The sequence below is a fragment of the Paramisgurnus dabryanus genome, chromosome 16 (assembly GCF_030506205.2).
Source record: "Paramisgurnus dabryanus chromosome 16, PD_genome_1.1, whole genome shotgun sequence".
Lineage (NCBI taxonomy): Eukaryota > Metazoa > Chordata > Actinopteri > Cypriniformes > Cobitidae > Paramisgurnus > Paramisgurnus dabryanus.
In genome coordinates this window covers 12,606,042-12,620,931 of record NC_133352.1, presented here as the reverse complement: position 1 = coordinate 12,620,931, position 14,890 = coordinate 12,606,042, and the positions used below count along the sequence as shown (strand labels likewise).

The 14,890-nt window shown below is 36.9% G+C and overlaps 1 protein-coding gene across 2 annotated transcripts; it reads left to right on the top strand.

The window, feature by feature from the left end:
* Positions 1 to 1,403: 1,403 nt before the first annotated feature.
* Positions 1,404 to 9,734, top strand: ids (iduronate 2-sulfatase). Of its 2 annotated transcripts, none has more exons than XM_065266529.2 (8): positions 1,404 to 1,735; positions 1,854 to 2,011; positions 3,227 to 3,315; positions 4,395 to 4,595; positions 4,675 to 4,845; positions 5,324 to 5,450; positions 7,213 to 7,386; positions 8,554 to 9,734. In XM_065266529.2, exons 1-8 carry the CDS (start codon positions 1,728 to 1,730, stop codon positions 9,078 to 9,080), a joined length of 1,455 nt encoding a protein of 484 aa, XP_065122601.1. In that variant the 5' UTR covers positions 1,404 to 1,727; the 3' UTR covers positions 9,081 to 9,734. The 2 variants fall into 2 exon arrangements, with proteins under 2 accessions (XP_065122601.1, XP_065122600.1); XM_065266528.2 differs by having other exon boundaries at positions 1,834 to 2,011.
* Positions 9,735 to 14,890: the final 5,156 nt, after the last annotated feature.

The following is a 14,890-nucleotide window of genomic DNA, read 5'->3' as shown; positions in this document are numbered from 1 at the left end:
ACAAAATTAGCCACTAAAAAAAGGTACAAATTGTCATGAGATAGCGTTTTAAAAAAAATAAATAAATAAAAGAAAGAAAAGAAAACAAAGGAATGAAAAAGCTAAAACATAATATCACAAATGTCACAAAACATCTTTGTAAAACACAATGAAAACCCAACAAAAAGAGGTGAAACACACTGTCAGAATAAATGGTCCCAAGCTGTCACTGGGATGGTAAAAAAGGTACCAGTTAGGTACAGATATGTTTATAATCTGGTACTAAAATGTAATATTATGATGTGCAAAGGTGTATTTTTTAAATAGTACTGCCCCAGCGACAGCTAGGGACCAATGTACAGAAGAAGGCAGTTTATTTTGCCTACACTATATATGAATATATGTATTTGTTTTTTATTCAATGTGATCAAAGTCAATAAAAATTCTAAATAAATTAACAAATTATGAATTAAGATTAAATGAACGAGGACCAGTAAAATAAATGTTTAGATATACATGCGTTATATTTTCTTTTAGGTTTTACATTTATTTAAACTTTTTTTTAATTAAAACGATTAAAACAGCACAGTTCAGAGCCAGTGTTTCAGTTTGTTTAGTTTTTAATGAAAAAAAAAAAAAAAAAACTAAGGAATCATTATAGCCTACTGTATAACCATGTCTGAGACGTTTAAGTCACCTCTCTCGTCTCCCTTATTTCATCGTCACTAGTGGTAGTGCAACCGATTGAACAACATCTGTAATGAACAACGTGGTAAAAGTTACTGGCGGGCAGAGGAGAAAATCCTTGTCCCTCCAGGTGGGCGTGACATCGCGTGGAAACTACGAATAAAAAAGCGTGTACTGTCTTTAAGGCGGGATGCGTTCTGCGCAGCCAATAGTATTAGTGTTGAGGGGCGTGTCCATAGATATGTATATAAAGGCTAGATGGCTCGTCCGCGCTGATGGCCAATTGAGTGGAACGTCCGCATTTTGGCGGCCATCTTAGGACAGGGCGCTCGCTCACTCGTAGCATTGAGTTTTAATGATGCAGGTACTTTTAAATGACCATAACTTGCTTAATTTTTTACCGATTTTCAAACGGATTGGTTTGTTATAAACGTCAAAGATGTACCTATGACACTGAATACGTATACTAAAAATAAATAAAAAATTCATGAAACATGTTAAAGCATCCAGAATTATAGCCATTAATAACGTTTGTAAAAAACCAAACCGTTTGTAAATCCGTCAAGAATTCAGCAAGTTACGAGCATTTTAGTTGGCGTATGTCACTCACCTTCCGTCCACAGCAGCAGGGAGCAGCACTATGGCAGCACTGACCTAAGATGGCCGCCAAGTGACGACACAGCTGACTCCGCCTTGAGCCATCTAGCCTTTATATACATATCTATGGGCGTGTCTATGAGAACTAGGAAGAAAAACACTGAAAACAACATGCTGAACATGAAATTCATATGCGGACGTGATATCATCGAGTATTAGTATATTCGCGTTATTTTTATCGCAGTATAAGAGCATAATGTTTGTAAATACTCAAATGCGGATGTTTGTTTTGATTTTATACATTTTGTGGCGGAGCGTTTTTGTAATAGGTAACAAAAAGATTAACATCCTGTATTTAATTGCTGATGATTTGAGACCAACGTTAGGCTGCTACTCTGATCCAGTGGTCAAGTCACCAAATATTGATCAACTCGCATCTATGAGCAAAGTCTTTAATAACGCCTATGCACAAGTATGATTCACACATAACTAAACATGCACCAGAAATACTACATTAAGTTTTGTTTTAGTATGCGTTAAAGTTACACATGTTGTCGTGTACTCCTAAAGCAAGCTGTTTGTGCACCTAGCCGGGTGTCGTTTCTAACAAGTCGAAGACCGGACATCACAAAACTCTATGATTTCAATTCTTACTGGCGAGGGCATGCTGGAAACTACACAACACTTCCTCAATACTTCAAGTCTAATGGATACACGACTCTGTCTGTGGGAAAAGTTTTTCATCCAGGTAACTAAACCAATGGGTTATCCATAGGTGGAACAGTATTGAATTTAATGATGCTGTTACAGTAAGGACCTTGTGTTTTTAGTTCCTGTCAGTGTCTGCTGTGAACATCTTTATCAAAAAGTTTCTGAATTATATTTCACCCTTAAACTCAAAAGAAATCTATAAATATTTACATATATTTTATGTTAAAATGTAGCCTTTTGTTTTTTTCCTTCTCTGAAATAGTTTTTAAATAATGAATATCTATATTACAGCAAACACTGTCACAATGTATTTTCACAGTCAATTGCAACTTTAACCTTTGCAACTTTACACTATAAATCTTTTTATATTTTATATTACAGTAAGTGTTTTGTGAATCACACTGTCAGAAAAAATGGTCCCAAGTTGTCACTGGGACAGTGCCCTTTAAAAAGGTCCTAAACATAAGTGGAGTTTGGGGGGGCAAGTGGGGCACTGCCCCTCTGACCAGAGCCAATCATGATTTTGTCTGAGCTATTAATAAAATATGATGAATTCTATTTTATTTGTCTATTCTTAATAATTCAATTAGAAGACTAAGTAAGGTTTAAGGCTAAAATCGTTTTAATTCAGTTTTTAATTCTCACTTATCTTAAAGTATTGCAGTATCCTTGTCTGCTGGTAGTTGCCCCCCAAGCACAAAAGCCAAATTCTGCCTATATGGTCGAAATATGTAGGCTACTAGTTGGGTACAGATATGTTTACATTTCGTACTGAATCTACTGATATGTACCTCTAAGGTACTATAATAATCTATTTATGTGCAAAGGTGTACTTTTTGAAAGGGTACCATCCTAGCTACCAAAGCTACAAAAAATATATATTATTATTATTATTATATATATATATATATATATATATATATATATATATATATATATATATATATATATATATATATATATATATATATATATATATATATATATATATATATATAAAGTAAGCCATTTTATTACTTATAATTACAGAATATAGCCTATTAAGTTTACAGCAATACAGTAATAAATTGACATTAAAATTATTTTGCAATGCAGGACCTGGGCATAATTTTCATCATGCAAAATAAATGTTCTTGTTTAATTTTGGGGTGAAGTGTGACCCAGAGATTTAGTTTCACTCTGTAATCCTTTTTCTGTGTTAACAGTTTTGATGTTTTACTAATATTGTCTCTTTTATGTGCTTGTTCTCAAGGCATTGCCTCCAACCACACGGATGATTACCCGTACAGCTGGTCTGTACCTCCGTATCATCCTCCCTCTTTCAAATATGAAAAGAGGAAGGTCAGTGTGTGTGTGTGTGTGTGCGTGCGTGCGTGCGTGCGTGCGTGTGTAGACAGGTGCACACACTTCTTCCCAGTGCATATGTATTCATAATCCAAAACAGGCTATACAGTAGTTGTACACACTTTCACTACAGTCTTGTGAAAGTGTTTGTATGGGTTTGGTTATATTATTATTATTTTTTTTTTGATTTTGTAGTCATACTGTACTAGAAGCTTACTTTTAAGATCAGGTGATTGTAGGCTAAGCTAATCTCTTTTTGTTTTTTGTCTGAATGTTCCTTTAATTTATATTTTGTACAATACTGACATCTGCTGGTTAGCATGTTTGTCACATCTGCACATTTGTTTTGTGTTTAAAGAGCACCTACCTGTATTTTATTGCTAAAACAATGTTATTTTGTGCATTTGGTATAATACAATGTGTTTGCGTGGTTTATGGTTAAAAACACATTATGTTCCACATACCATACATTTTTGTAGCACCAGATTTCACTGAAATGCTCGGATTTGGTACGAAACTCATTTATTTTCTTAAAAAAAAGCGCTGTGTCCCTGATTGACCAGCTAATCTGTACATTGTGATTGGCCTGATTTTATCAAGTGTAGTCAGCCGGAAACGTGAAGCTCCTTAGCATGTTTGAAAGATTCACTCACAATGCAATGCTAACAGGAGTTAACTTACAGGCTGTGAGTCCAAGCGGGAGGAATTATGATAATGTCGGTCTTGTCTACATAACCAATCCCAGGAAGTAAACTGTTGCCTAAAATCCGTGTGTTTGTTGTAGTCCTAGAAAATAGATTTACGTTGGAGACGATAACTAGCGTCATCATTTACTTTGGGGTTTGTACCTTTTGCATATTGTTAACATGTATTAATACACACCAAAACACCAAAAGAAATTTAAAAACGTGAATCGGACAATAGGTGCTTTTAAAATCTACATTGCATGGCATATAAAAAGTAGCCGTGGTATAACAGTGGATAGGGAAGATGCTTGGTCCATACTTTTCAGGTGTAACAAAAATTTCTGCATGCTTGCAATGTTTATTTCCAGTATTCCATTTTGATTTTTTTAGGTTTGTAAAGATAAAGATGGCACACTACACAGTAATTTGTTGTGCGCTGTGGATGTGTCAGAAATGCCGCTGGGAACTCTTCCTGACATGGAAAACACGGCAGAGGCCGTACGGCTCCTGAAGTCTATGGCAGACTCTCGCACTCCGTTCTTCCTGGCAGTGGGCTTCTATAAACCACACATTCCCTTCAGAATCCCAAAGGTATGTACTGAACAGCACGTACTGGATTTGCAATAAAAACTGGCATACTGTCGATCTAAGACATATCGCTCTGTTATAGGAGTACCTAAAGCTCTATCCTGTTGAAAATATAAGTATGCCTCCGGACCCAGATGTTCCCAAGAAACTTCCAGATGTGGCTTACAACCCCTGGACCGATATACGCAAACGAGAAGACATTCAGGCGTTAAATGTTAGCTTTCCGTATGGCCCCATTCCAAAAGACTTTCAGGTACACCACATAACAAACTGGTTTCACACTTCATTGTTTTTTAGGCCGGTCCAGCTGTGGAAATACATCATTTGGTTATAAACAGCTTATAAACATGTAGTTGGTATCTCAAAACTGCTTAAGCGTTAACTGCATGGATTTTTACATATTAATAGAAATTATGAGGATCTTTGTCACACTTACAAGCAATTTTTGTAACCAATGAAACATTTTAAGAATTGTTAAATAATCAGTATGCACTTGACTAGCATAACATTACGTTATTTTTTTATGCATTTTAAAATACATGTTGAAATTATTTTATTATGTTTCACCAGAGTAGAAATTACAACTGTAATTTCTTTGTGACTAGTTGAATTTTCAGTTGCTGGGTTACATGATAGTTTAGTAATTTGTCTGGGCGTAACCCAAATAGCTGTAGGTTCAAACCCCGTCTCATTCAGAATAAATGATGTTGTTTTTACCTCTCGTATTTCAGTTGCAGATACGACAGCATTACTTTGCTTCTGTGTCATATGTGGATGCTCAAGTGGGGAAAATTCTGCACACTTTGGATGATCTCGGCCTCACCAAAAACACCATAGTGGTGTTCAGCTCAGATCATGGTTAGTTCAATTTAGCCTGTTGTTTTTGTTATGTTCACTAGGTGGCAGTATTGAAGTATTTGATTTATATTACAGCTCAGATTGTTTAGTCTCAGTTGAGGTTCTTTAATGTGCCTTGCAAAATTGAGATTAAGGCACCTATTTATTCTTATATGTTCAGTTTAGTTCATCATATCTTGTATTCCGATTTTTTGTTTGTTAAGTTTGCCACTTTGTTTCGTTTATACTGTAGTATAAGGTTTTTAAAGGGTTCTGGGAAATCAGTAGTGTCTCCTTTTGAATTAAATATCCCACAGTAGTGAATTAGATTTCAACACAATTCAACACAATTTAAATTGATCTTCATTAGTCAAAATTTAAAACAAAAACTCAACTCTTTTATGTTCCAAAAAGTTAATTTCTTAAATATTCGGGATTTTATCATCGCACAAGCTGCTCCCTGTTGTTTGGCACCATGGCGGTTTTGCGCAATAAACTTCCATATTGGAAAAAATGTTACATCACTTCCTATTCAGTTCTTTTGCTTGTTTTTTATTAAATATAAAGATGTTTTACTCAAGATGCATTCAAAGGAGCTACCATAAGCACAACCGATAACGTCTACTGCATATAAAGATTTATATTTTAAAGGAACACTCCTTTTTTTTTGAAAAATGCTCATTTTCTAGCTTCCCTAGAGTTAAAGGAATATTCCATTTTCTTAAAAGAAAAATACAGATAATTTACTCACCACCATGTCATCCAAAATGTTGATGTCTTTCTTTGTTCAGTCCAGAAGAGATTATGTTTTTTGAGGAAAACATTGCAGGATTTTTCTCATTTTAATGGACTTTAATAGAGCCCAACATTTAATACTAAACTCAACACTTAACAGTTTTTTTCAACGGAGTTTCAAAGGACTAAAAACGATCCCAAACGAGGCATAAGGGTCTTATCTAGCGAAACGATTGTCATTTTTGACAAGAAAAATAACAAATATACACTTGTAAAGCACAACTTCTCGTCTAAATCCGGTCCAGCGCGACCTAATGTAAATGCGTAGTAACGTAGGTAGGTCACGTGTTACAAATATAAAACGCACATTTGCGGACCATTGTAAACAATAAACTGACACAAAGACGTTAATTAGTATCAGTTGACATACAACAACGTCGGAACGGTCCTCTTTCAACACTTGTAAACACTGGGGCGGAGTTTCGCGTTCTTCCTCTGTGACCTCTTGACCTCATGACGTATTGTGTGGGGTCACGTTGACGCATCACGACCAGATTTAAACGCTAACTGTATTAGCTTTTAAGAGAAAGTAAATAGTTGAAAAAGAAAACGCATGCCTAACAGCATATTATTATTATTATTATTATTATTATTATTATTATTATTATTATTATTATCTGTGTGAAAAAATAGGTTATTGAAATTTGGCTCCTCTTGTGATGTCAGAAGGGGATAATATCGCCCCTTATGGTATTTTGAGCTAAAAGTTCACATATGTACTCTGGGGACACCAACGTTTATTTGACATCTTAAAAAAGTCTTGTAAAATGTCCCCTTTAAAGTCAAATGACAATGCCCTATCTTCTTTACTACTTCTATTCAAAGTCATCTGTTGAATCAGACTTTTCAGTTCTGCATTGCTGCCCTGCTCTCCAACTCTGGCCTCATGCTATATAGACGCAGAGAAACCCTCTGTCAGCAAATACAGTTTGAAACGGTCATTCTGCGTGAGTTTGAATAGCTTCTCACGGTTAACTCTCTCTCTCAGGTTGGTCATTAGGAGAACATGGCGAATGGGCCAAATACAGCAACTTTGATGTGGCCACCCGGGTGCCATTGATCGTGTTTAAGCCAGGTGTGACCTCACCTTTACCCTCGCCTGGAGAGAAGACGTTCCCCTTCATCGACGTGTTTCAGAGCACGCGGGAGCGGTTTGGCAAAGGTAATGTTACTCAGAGCAGCTGTCAACGCGTGAAGACTGCGGGATCCTTCACGACAACCCGAGACTCCGACTGAAATCACTCAAGCGTTTCGTATCAGCTTTCTGGGAATGTTATGGCTAAAGTATGGGCCCATTTGGAGCCTGGATTTCTGTTTGACGTATTTCGTGCAAAGCAAAAGTTTGGTCACGGCTCTGGCTTTCAGCTCTCAAGTGTGCGTTTGTGGTGATCTTTAGAAAGCACCGGGCACAAGCTGCTAGCTGGAGTAATGAGTGTAATGATAATGTCACAGCATAGAGAAGCTAATAAGTCCTTCGAGTTATTGCTCGCGCAGTGGGATCTGTATTGTTGCTGTAATAAACTGCACTATATTTTGTAAGCATATCAGTAAATTTCATGGAAAGTTCCTAAGTGGGCTCATTTGCATAACAGAATAGTTGCTAAGTCTATTGTAAGGATTTTACACTGAAGCGTGTAAATGGGCCATTCTGCAGAATAGGTGCAAACTGCTGTCCCACTAAAACTGTCACTGCCAAAGCTTTACTGCATTTTTCGCCCGTGACTGTTTGGTAGTAACAATTTTGGATACAGTGCTAATCAACACACTGTAAAAATGCAGCATGAACCTTTGACTTAAATGATAAGATGACAAGTTGAAATTGTTTAACTTAATCTGTTAAGTTAAAGTAACATACAAATATGAGATTTAACATCAATGCTGCATTTTTACAGTGCACACACAAGTGGTACATCCATAAAAAACTAAACTTTATGGAATTACACCCAAAAACGTTTGCTTAATTGCAGAAAAAAAGGTAATGATTTTCCTTAAAGTTACATACAGATTTTTATAATTTTGAACACATTAGCCTCAAAATGGTGGTAGTGATATGTAGCGTTGTAGTGACAGGTAGTGTTTCGGTGGTAACATGAAAATGCATTTACAAAGAACATTTACTGTTTCCCCACCATTGACGAATTATTTCATCAGTTAACTCATTTGCCGCCAGACACTTTTTAAAAAGTTTTTTTTAACAAAAGTTTCACAAAAATGGCTTCCAGGAAAATTTCTTCTCAATGCTTATCATCTTGTAGGAAATGCCTTACATCTTTATCTCACTTCAGAAGGATGCTTTCAATCAGTGCTTTTCTCCTTTGTGTTTACTCAGGTCAACGGGTTAAGAGCACAGTGGAGCTGCTGGATATTTTCCCCACTCTGTCTAACCTGGCCGGCTTACGACCCGTACGCCGCTGCCCTCCTCGATCTTTTGAGATAGAGCTATGCACCGACGGCTCTAACCTGGCCTCTTACATCCGCAACCCAGAGAAAGACCTCAACAGAGAAAGTTACTCGTTCAGCCAGTATCCCCGGCCCTCAGACTCCATCCAGGAGAACTCAGACTTGCCCGACCTGGCTGACATCCGCATCATGGGTTACTCGATTCGCTCCCTGGATTATCGGTACACTTTATGGGTGGGCTTTGACCCGGCCCAGTGTCAACCAAACATGACAGACCTTCACGCGGGTGAACTGTACATGGTAGCCGAAGACCCGGGAGAGGACAATAACATATTTAATGAGTTGGAGTATGCCGCGATATTGCGTAAGCTTGGCGTGCAGTCGTCATGGTCAGACAGTCTACAGCATCACATAATGTATTTCAGCAACAGTCTGAAATCAAAAATGATTTTGTGATCTACAATCAAAGGACAAAGAGTGAATCTTAATAAAACATTTCCTGGAATAATATTTTGCTTAATAAAACTAAGGCAAGTTTTAAAACCATAAAAGGGATAGTTCACACAAAAATGAAAATTCCTGTCATTATTTACTCATCTTCATGTTTTTATAAACCTGTAAAAACTTCTTTGTTCTGATGAACACAAAGTAAAATATTTTGAGCTATGACAGATCAGGGGCACCATTCACTTCCATAGTATTTTTTCCTACTATGGAAGTCAATGGTGCTCCTGCTTGATTACACATATCTTCTTTTGTGTTCAGCAGAACAAAGAAACTCATACAGGTTTGTAACAACATGAGGATGAGTAAATGATGACAGAATTTTCATTTTTGGGTGTGAGTGGCATTATTGTCTTGTCAATAAATCACCTCTTCTCCCCTTTGTCATTTTTTATTTCAACTTAAACACATGGCAATGACAGTTTGGATGGAAAACATTGTTTCCTTGTGCAAATATATATATATATATAATATATATATATATATTTTTTATATTAAGTTTAAAAATGACATGGACATTTTGTTTGTGCGATTTACCAAAACACTTGTCATTACTTCTTAAAGGGATAGTTCACCCAAAAATAAAATGTTGTCATCATTTTCTCATCCTCCTGTTGTTGTAGACTTGTATAAATTTCTTTTTTCTGATGAACACAAAATAAGATTTTTTGTAGAGAATGACCGAAATATCTGTTTCCCAATATTTAAGCGGTTTCCCATTATTGGATATCAGTTTTATAATATCGGATTGACAGATAAACGCCGCCATCTTGTGGCTGTTTTGAGAATTGTGCGCTGGACGCCACAGCATCTGAGGAGAGGAGCTAAAAACAACAGCAGCTTGCACAGCGAATTATGATGGCGGAGTGACGCGACTTCATTAAAATGACTATAAGTACTTACTTTGCTTTAATTAATCTTATTTTAAAACTTATTTAACATAACAGACATTAATGCACAGATGAGATGTGTTATAAATGCCTGATATGCAATGTATGCAGCTTGGCTAAGAAATGGAGACGATCTCTCACAAAAGTTAAACTGAACCTCAAATCAAATCCTGTCTCAATAACGACATAGCTTTATAAACAGTTCTGAATGAATGAATTAATGAAATTCGTCTATTTATTTATGCTTATCAGTAGCCTCGTAAAATCATGCTTATATTGCTGTTTACTTATAAGGTTAAAGGCTGAAACACAGCCACCGCATGTAGCTCATTTTTAACAAGAACATTTATCCTAAGATATATTAAAATTTACCAGATAAACATTATTTTGCTAAAAAGATCTAAATAAATGTCTGTGGATATTAAAGCAACACTATGTAGTTTTTTTTACCTTTAAATAATGTCTCTAAAATTATTTCAGTGATAGAACAACTTTTAACTGGACAAATTGTACTGTTGCTGCAACCTGAGCAGCCTCCTAGCTGCTACAAGCACACTCTGAAAGTGGCGGTGGAGGGTAGGAAACACAGCCCCGCCCCTCCCCCTGCCTGCAGAATAGTGTCTGATACCAGGCACTGTTGCGCTTTTCAACCACATGGGGGAGCTGTAAGTCATTTTTACATGGAAACTACATAGTGTTGCTTTAATTATATATTACCTCCCCGAGCTGTCGCAGTTTGATACAGTTAATGCGTGAGTAAATGCATAGATAAACAGCGCTGTCAACAGCCATTTTCATAAGATATACCAAAAAATGAATTATTCTGACATAAAATACCAGTTAAAGGACAAGTTCGGTATTTTAGACTTAAAGCCCTGTTTTCAGATTGTTTATGGTGAAATAGAATGGTTTTGACTGAAATTTCGACATTTTCGGCTGCCCTGAGAATTTTCGCGTGTTTGTGTTTCGGCTCAGACCTCTACAATGGGTGTATAGGTGCACTGGAACAATCCTTCCTAAAAAACATTAAACTTTCGTTTACAAAGACGTGAAACTCACCGAGTGGTCAGGGGTGTTCACTGGTATGCTCACACAAAAATCGCTCCAAAATACGCATTCCAACAGGTTTTATCGTAGTTTTTACCAACTCCATTGACATGTATTAGTTGTGCTGTGAGGTACGGTATTACTCCGCGCCGGGAACTTTGTTTCTATTCTTGCAATTGGCAAAGGCGGATTAGCGCCACCACCTGGGCTGGAGTGTTTATTATTCAAGCTCTAAGCGGAAGAATGTACGGGTGTGAGGCGTTTGGGAAAATATGTCCACAAGTTAACAACGAATGCTAAAACAGCTGTTGGAAAGCATCTTTTGCAGCGATTTTTGTGTGCGCATATCAGTGAACACCCCTGACCACTCGGTGAGTTTCACGTCTTTGTAAACGAAAGTTTAATGCATTTTAGGAAGGATTGTTCCAGTGCACCTATACACCCATTGTAGAGGTCTGAGCTGAAACACAAACACGCGAAAATTGTCAGGACAGCCGCAAATGTCGAAATTTCAGTCAAAACCATTCTATTTCACCATAAACAATCTGAAAACAGGGCTTTAAGTCTAAAATACCGAACTTGTCCTTTAAGAAACTTACCTCAACTTGAACAAATGCAATGACATAACTGGTGTGTTACTTTTCCGACAATGTATTATTCCAGTGATATTATTCATTAAATTAATATTATTCTTCACTCTTTCAGACCCCGGTTTATTACATTGTATTCAAAGAGTGATTGTTGTTATTATTATAAGGGTTTGTCGAGAATCAGTTGTGTTGTTGTTATTGTGTCAAAAGTATAATAGGAAATAAAAATCGGTTCAGCTTATCGGTTTTCGGGCACATAAGCAGCCAAATATTTGGTATTGGTTTAAAAAAATAATTTTGATAATTGATGGTAATCACACAGCTGATTGTAACCGTTGACTTCCATAGTAGGAAAAACAAATATGATGAAATTCAATGACCATCACTTATCAAAATATTTTCTTCATTATTTATCAGAATACTTCCATAATATTTTTTGCCCTTCTATGGAAGTCAATGGTTACAATCAGCTGTATACCATCATTTATAAAAATATCTTCTTTTGTGTTCATAATTCAAAGAATTTTCCTTTTTGGGAGAACTATCCCTTTAAAGGAAATCACCACCGTTTATCGATATTTTACTATGTTTTTACCTCAACTTGAACAAATTAATACATACCTATCTTTTTCAATGCGTGCACTTAATCTTTGTACAGCACGCAATGAATGTGTTAGCATTTAGCCTAGCCCCATTCATTCCTTAGGATCCAAGCAGGGATGAAATTAGAAGCCACCAAACACTTCCATGTTTTTGCATATTTAGAGATCTGTTACATGAGTAGTTACACGAGTAAGTATGGTGGCATAAAATAAAACTGATGGCAGATAAAAATACACGCGCAGACCGCTGGTACGCAACATCCGCGCGTGTAACCACAGTAGCAGCGCAACTCTCAATGAAGAAGCAGCTTGGCAAGTTTAACCCACAAACGAAGAAAAAAACAGCAGCTTGTTGTGTATGATTTGAGAAGACCAGCAATGATGGAAGTAAATAAACGGCGACTTTTGTGCAGATTGAGTTAAAGCAACACTAAAGACTTATTGCTCTTTGCTCCCCCTACAGGTTAGAAGCGTAATTGTTCATTAAGTTTTTGTAGTTTTCACTCGAACTACAGGACCACTACCCGACGGTTGGAAACTTCTTTAGTGCGGTTTTAGCCGATAGAGGGCTGCAAAGTGAATGTGAAAGTGCCATTCACCCTGTTTTGAGTGGATGAACCACTGAAACTTTTTTGGAAACGTTATTTTAAGGTAAAAAAACTCTTTGGTGTTGCTTTAAATCACTCCTCAACTTGGCCCATCTTTGTTGTCACCGTCGCATATTGAAAAATACCAATGACGCAGTTTTTTTTTACCTGATGGGAGGGGTTCTGGTGGACCAATCATAGCGTTTGCGGTCTGCGTAGAACTGACACGCTGTTAAAAAATTTGTTAAAAATAAAGCACTTTGACCTCAGTGCGTAGTAACATTATCACTCCTGACTACTTCCCCTCTCGCTCAAAGTTCAGTCAATATTACTGCGCCTGAGGTCGAAGTGCTGCAAACTAAGTGCTCTACCGCCACACAATATAGTTGTCAGTTATTATCCGCTTAAAAAATAACCACGTTTTATTTTGTGCCACCATACTAACTCATGTAACTACTCATGTAACAATCTTTAAATACGGAAAACATGGAAGTGTTTGGCGGCTTCTATATTCATCCTTGTTTGGATCCTCAGGAATGAATGATGCTAGGCTAAATGCTAACACATTCACAATGCGCTGTACCAAGATTAAGTGCACGTATTAAAAAAGATATATATCCTAGGTAACCAAAACATTTTTTATTTTTGCCGAGGTATTTTTTCAACAGTTCAGTTTAGCATCTAGTCAGACCATTAAAAAAAAACCCTGAAACTGGAAGTAAAGTTCAGACCAGACGCGTATCGCGCCACCGCACGTGCATCCAATGAAACCGTCTAGCGATTTTGGATTCATCCTCAGTTTTAGCAAGAAAACTCCTTTAAAGACCTTCATTTCTTCTCAGTTACAAAAAAGGGGCTTTCTTTGATTTATTCAAAAATTTAATTCATACCTCATACAGTTGTAATGAAATGTAAACTTCTAAGGAAAATGAAAGGGACTTTATCCATGATAAATACATGTCCATTGACTTAATATAATATGTCCTTTTCAGAACGTGATGCAAGGGAATGACGTAACGTCAAATTAAATGAGAAATGAGTTTAATTTAAGTCTTAGAGAAATAGAAAGCCGGCGCTGAGACAACAGTCTGCTACTGCAATTTATCAGGTCACTAAGTCGTAATTGTATTTTGTCTTGAAGGCCGACAGAGACTCTGCCAGCGCTAAGCTCTTGTTTATTCCAGGCGGTATGATGAAAATCAACTTAAATCTAGAATTTCAAGTCATGCTCTCCCACAGCACCGTTGCCAAGGTAATTAGATGTTTAAATGTGAAAACTTGCAAATGATGTTACTGGGACGCACCTCAGAGAATAGTTTAACAATGATGAATGTTTTGGCTAGCATTAAATAAGGAGAGAGGATTGCGGTGGAGCGTCGACTACTACAGCATCCTTCTGTTAAATTACGTCCTGTGATGTCGAGCGTTTTCTTCCCCGACTCATTTAAATCCTGCAGTTTGCATCGGAAACCACCTGCATTTTCGTTTTATGTTTATTCTGGATTCCTCGCACACTTCGGCGTTAGATGGCACGTTGTTTACCCCTGCAGAGCGTGAATTATTTTTGAGGGAATATATTGGATATTTATGTGAAAACATAAATACGTTTCTTTCTCCGAAGAAGAAAAACAAAACAAAGCAGGAGCATTATTTTTGTCTCTCCCCTTTTTCAAGTGTGTTCTTAGAAAAGTGCAGTGGGAGTGTAATACTGAGGGGTCCTTTGGGACCGTCAATGTATTCAGCTTCAGCAGACAGGCTTCACTGCCAGCTGGTCCGGAAAATTCCACTGCTGTCTTCCTTTTCTTCCTTGTCGAGTAAAAGCAAGGTCAGGGCATTCAGAGACGATCCACGGCGGTTTGATCGAAGCTGATATTGTTTAATTCCTAATAGCAAAGTGGTTTCCTATTCAAAACACTACAATAGATCACCCGTTTGTTTTTTCTTATGTATAATGACACATTTTTAATTTGGCTTTCTAACATCAAACATCTTGAAACAGAATTAGACTCTGTGGTGATAAATGGTTCGTATTAACTCCATTATGTT

What these genes read in the sequence shown, in the direction of transcription:
- ids (XM_065266528.2), top strand. Translation starts at nt 1,520, where the DNA reads ATGTTTGTAAATACTCAAATGCGGATGTTTGTTTTGATTTTATACATT. An exon ending in TTCCCTTCAGAATCCCAAAG is followed by an intron (nt 4,596 to 4,674) that starts GTATGTACTGAA and finishes GCTCTGTTATAG; the next exon opens with GAGTACCTAAAGCTCTATCC. An exon ending in GGTGTTCAGCTCAGATCATG is followed by an intron (nt 5,451 to 7,212) that starts GTTAGTTCAATT and finishes TCTCTCTCTCAG; the next exon opens with GTTGGTCATTAGGAGAACAT.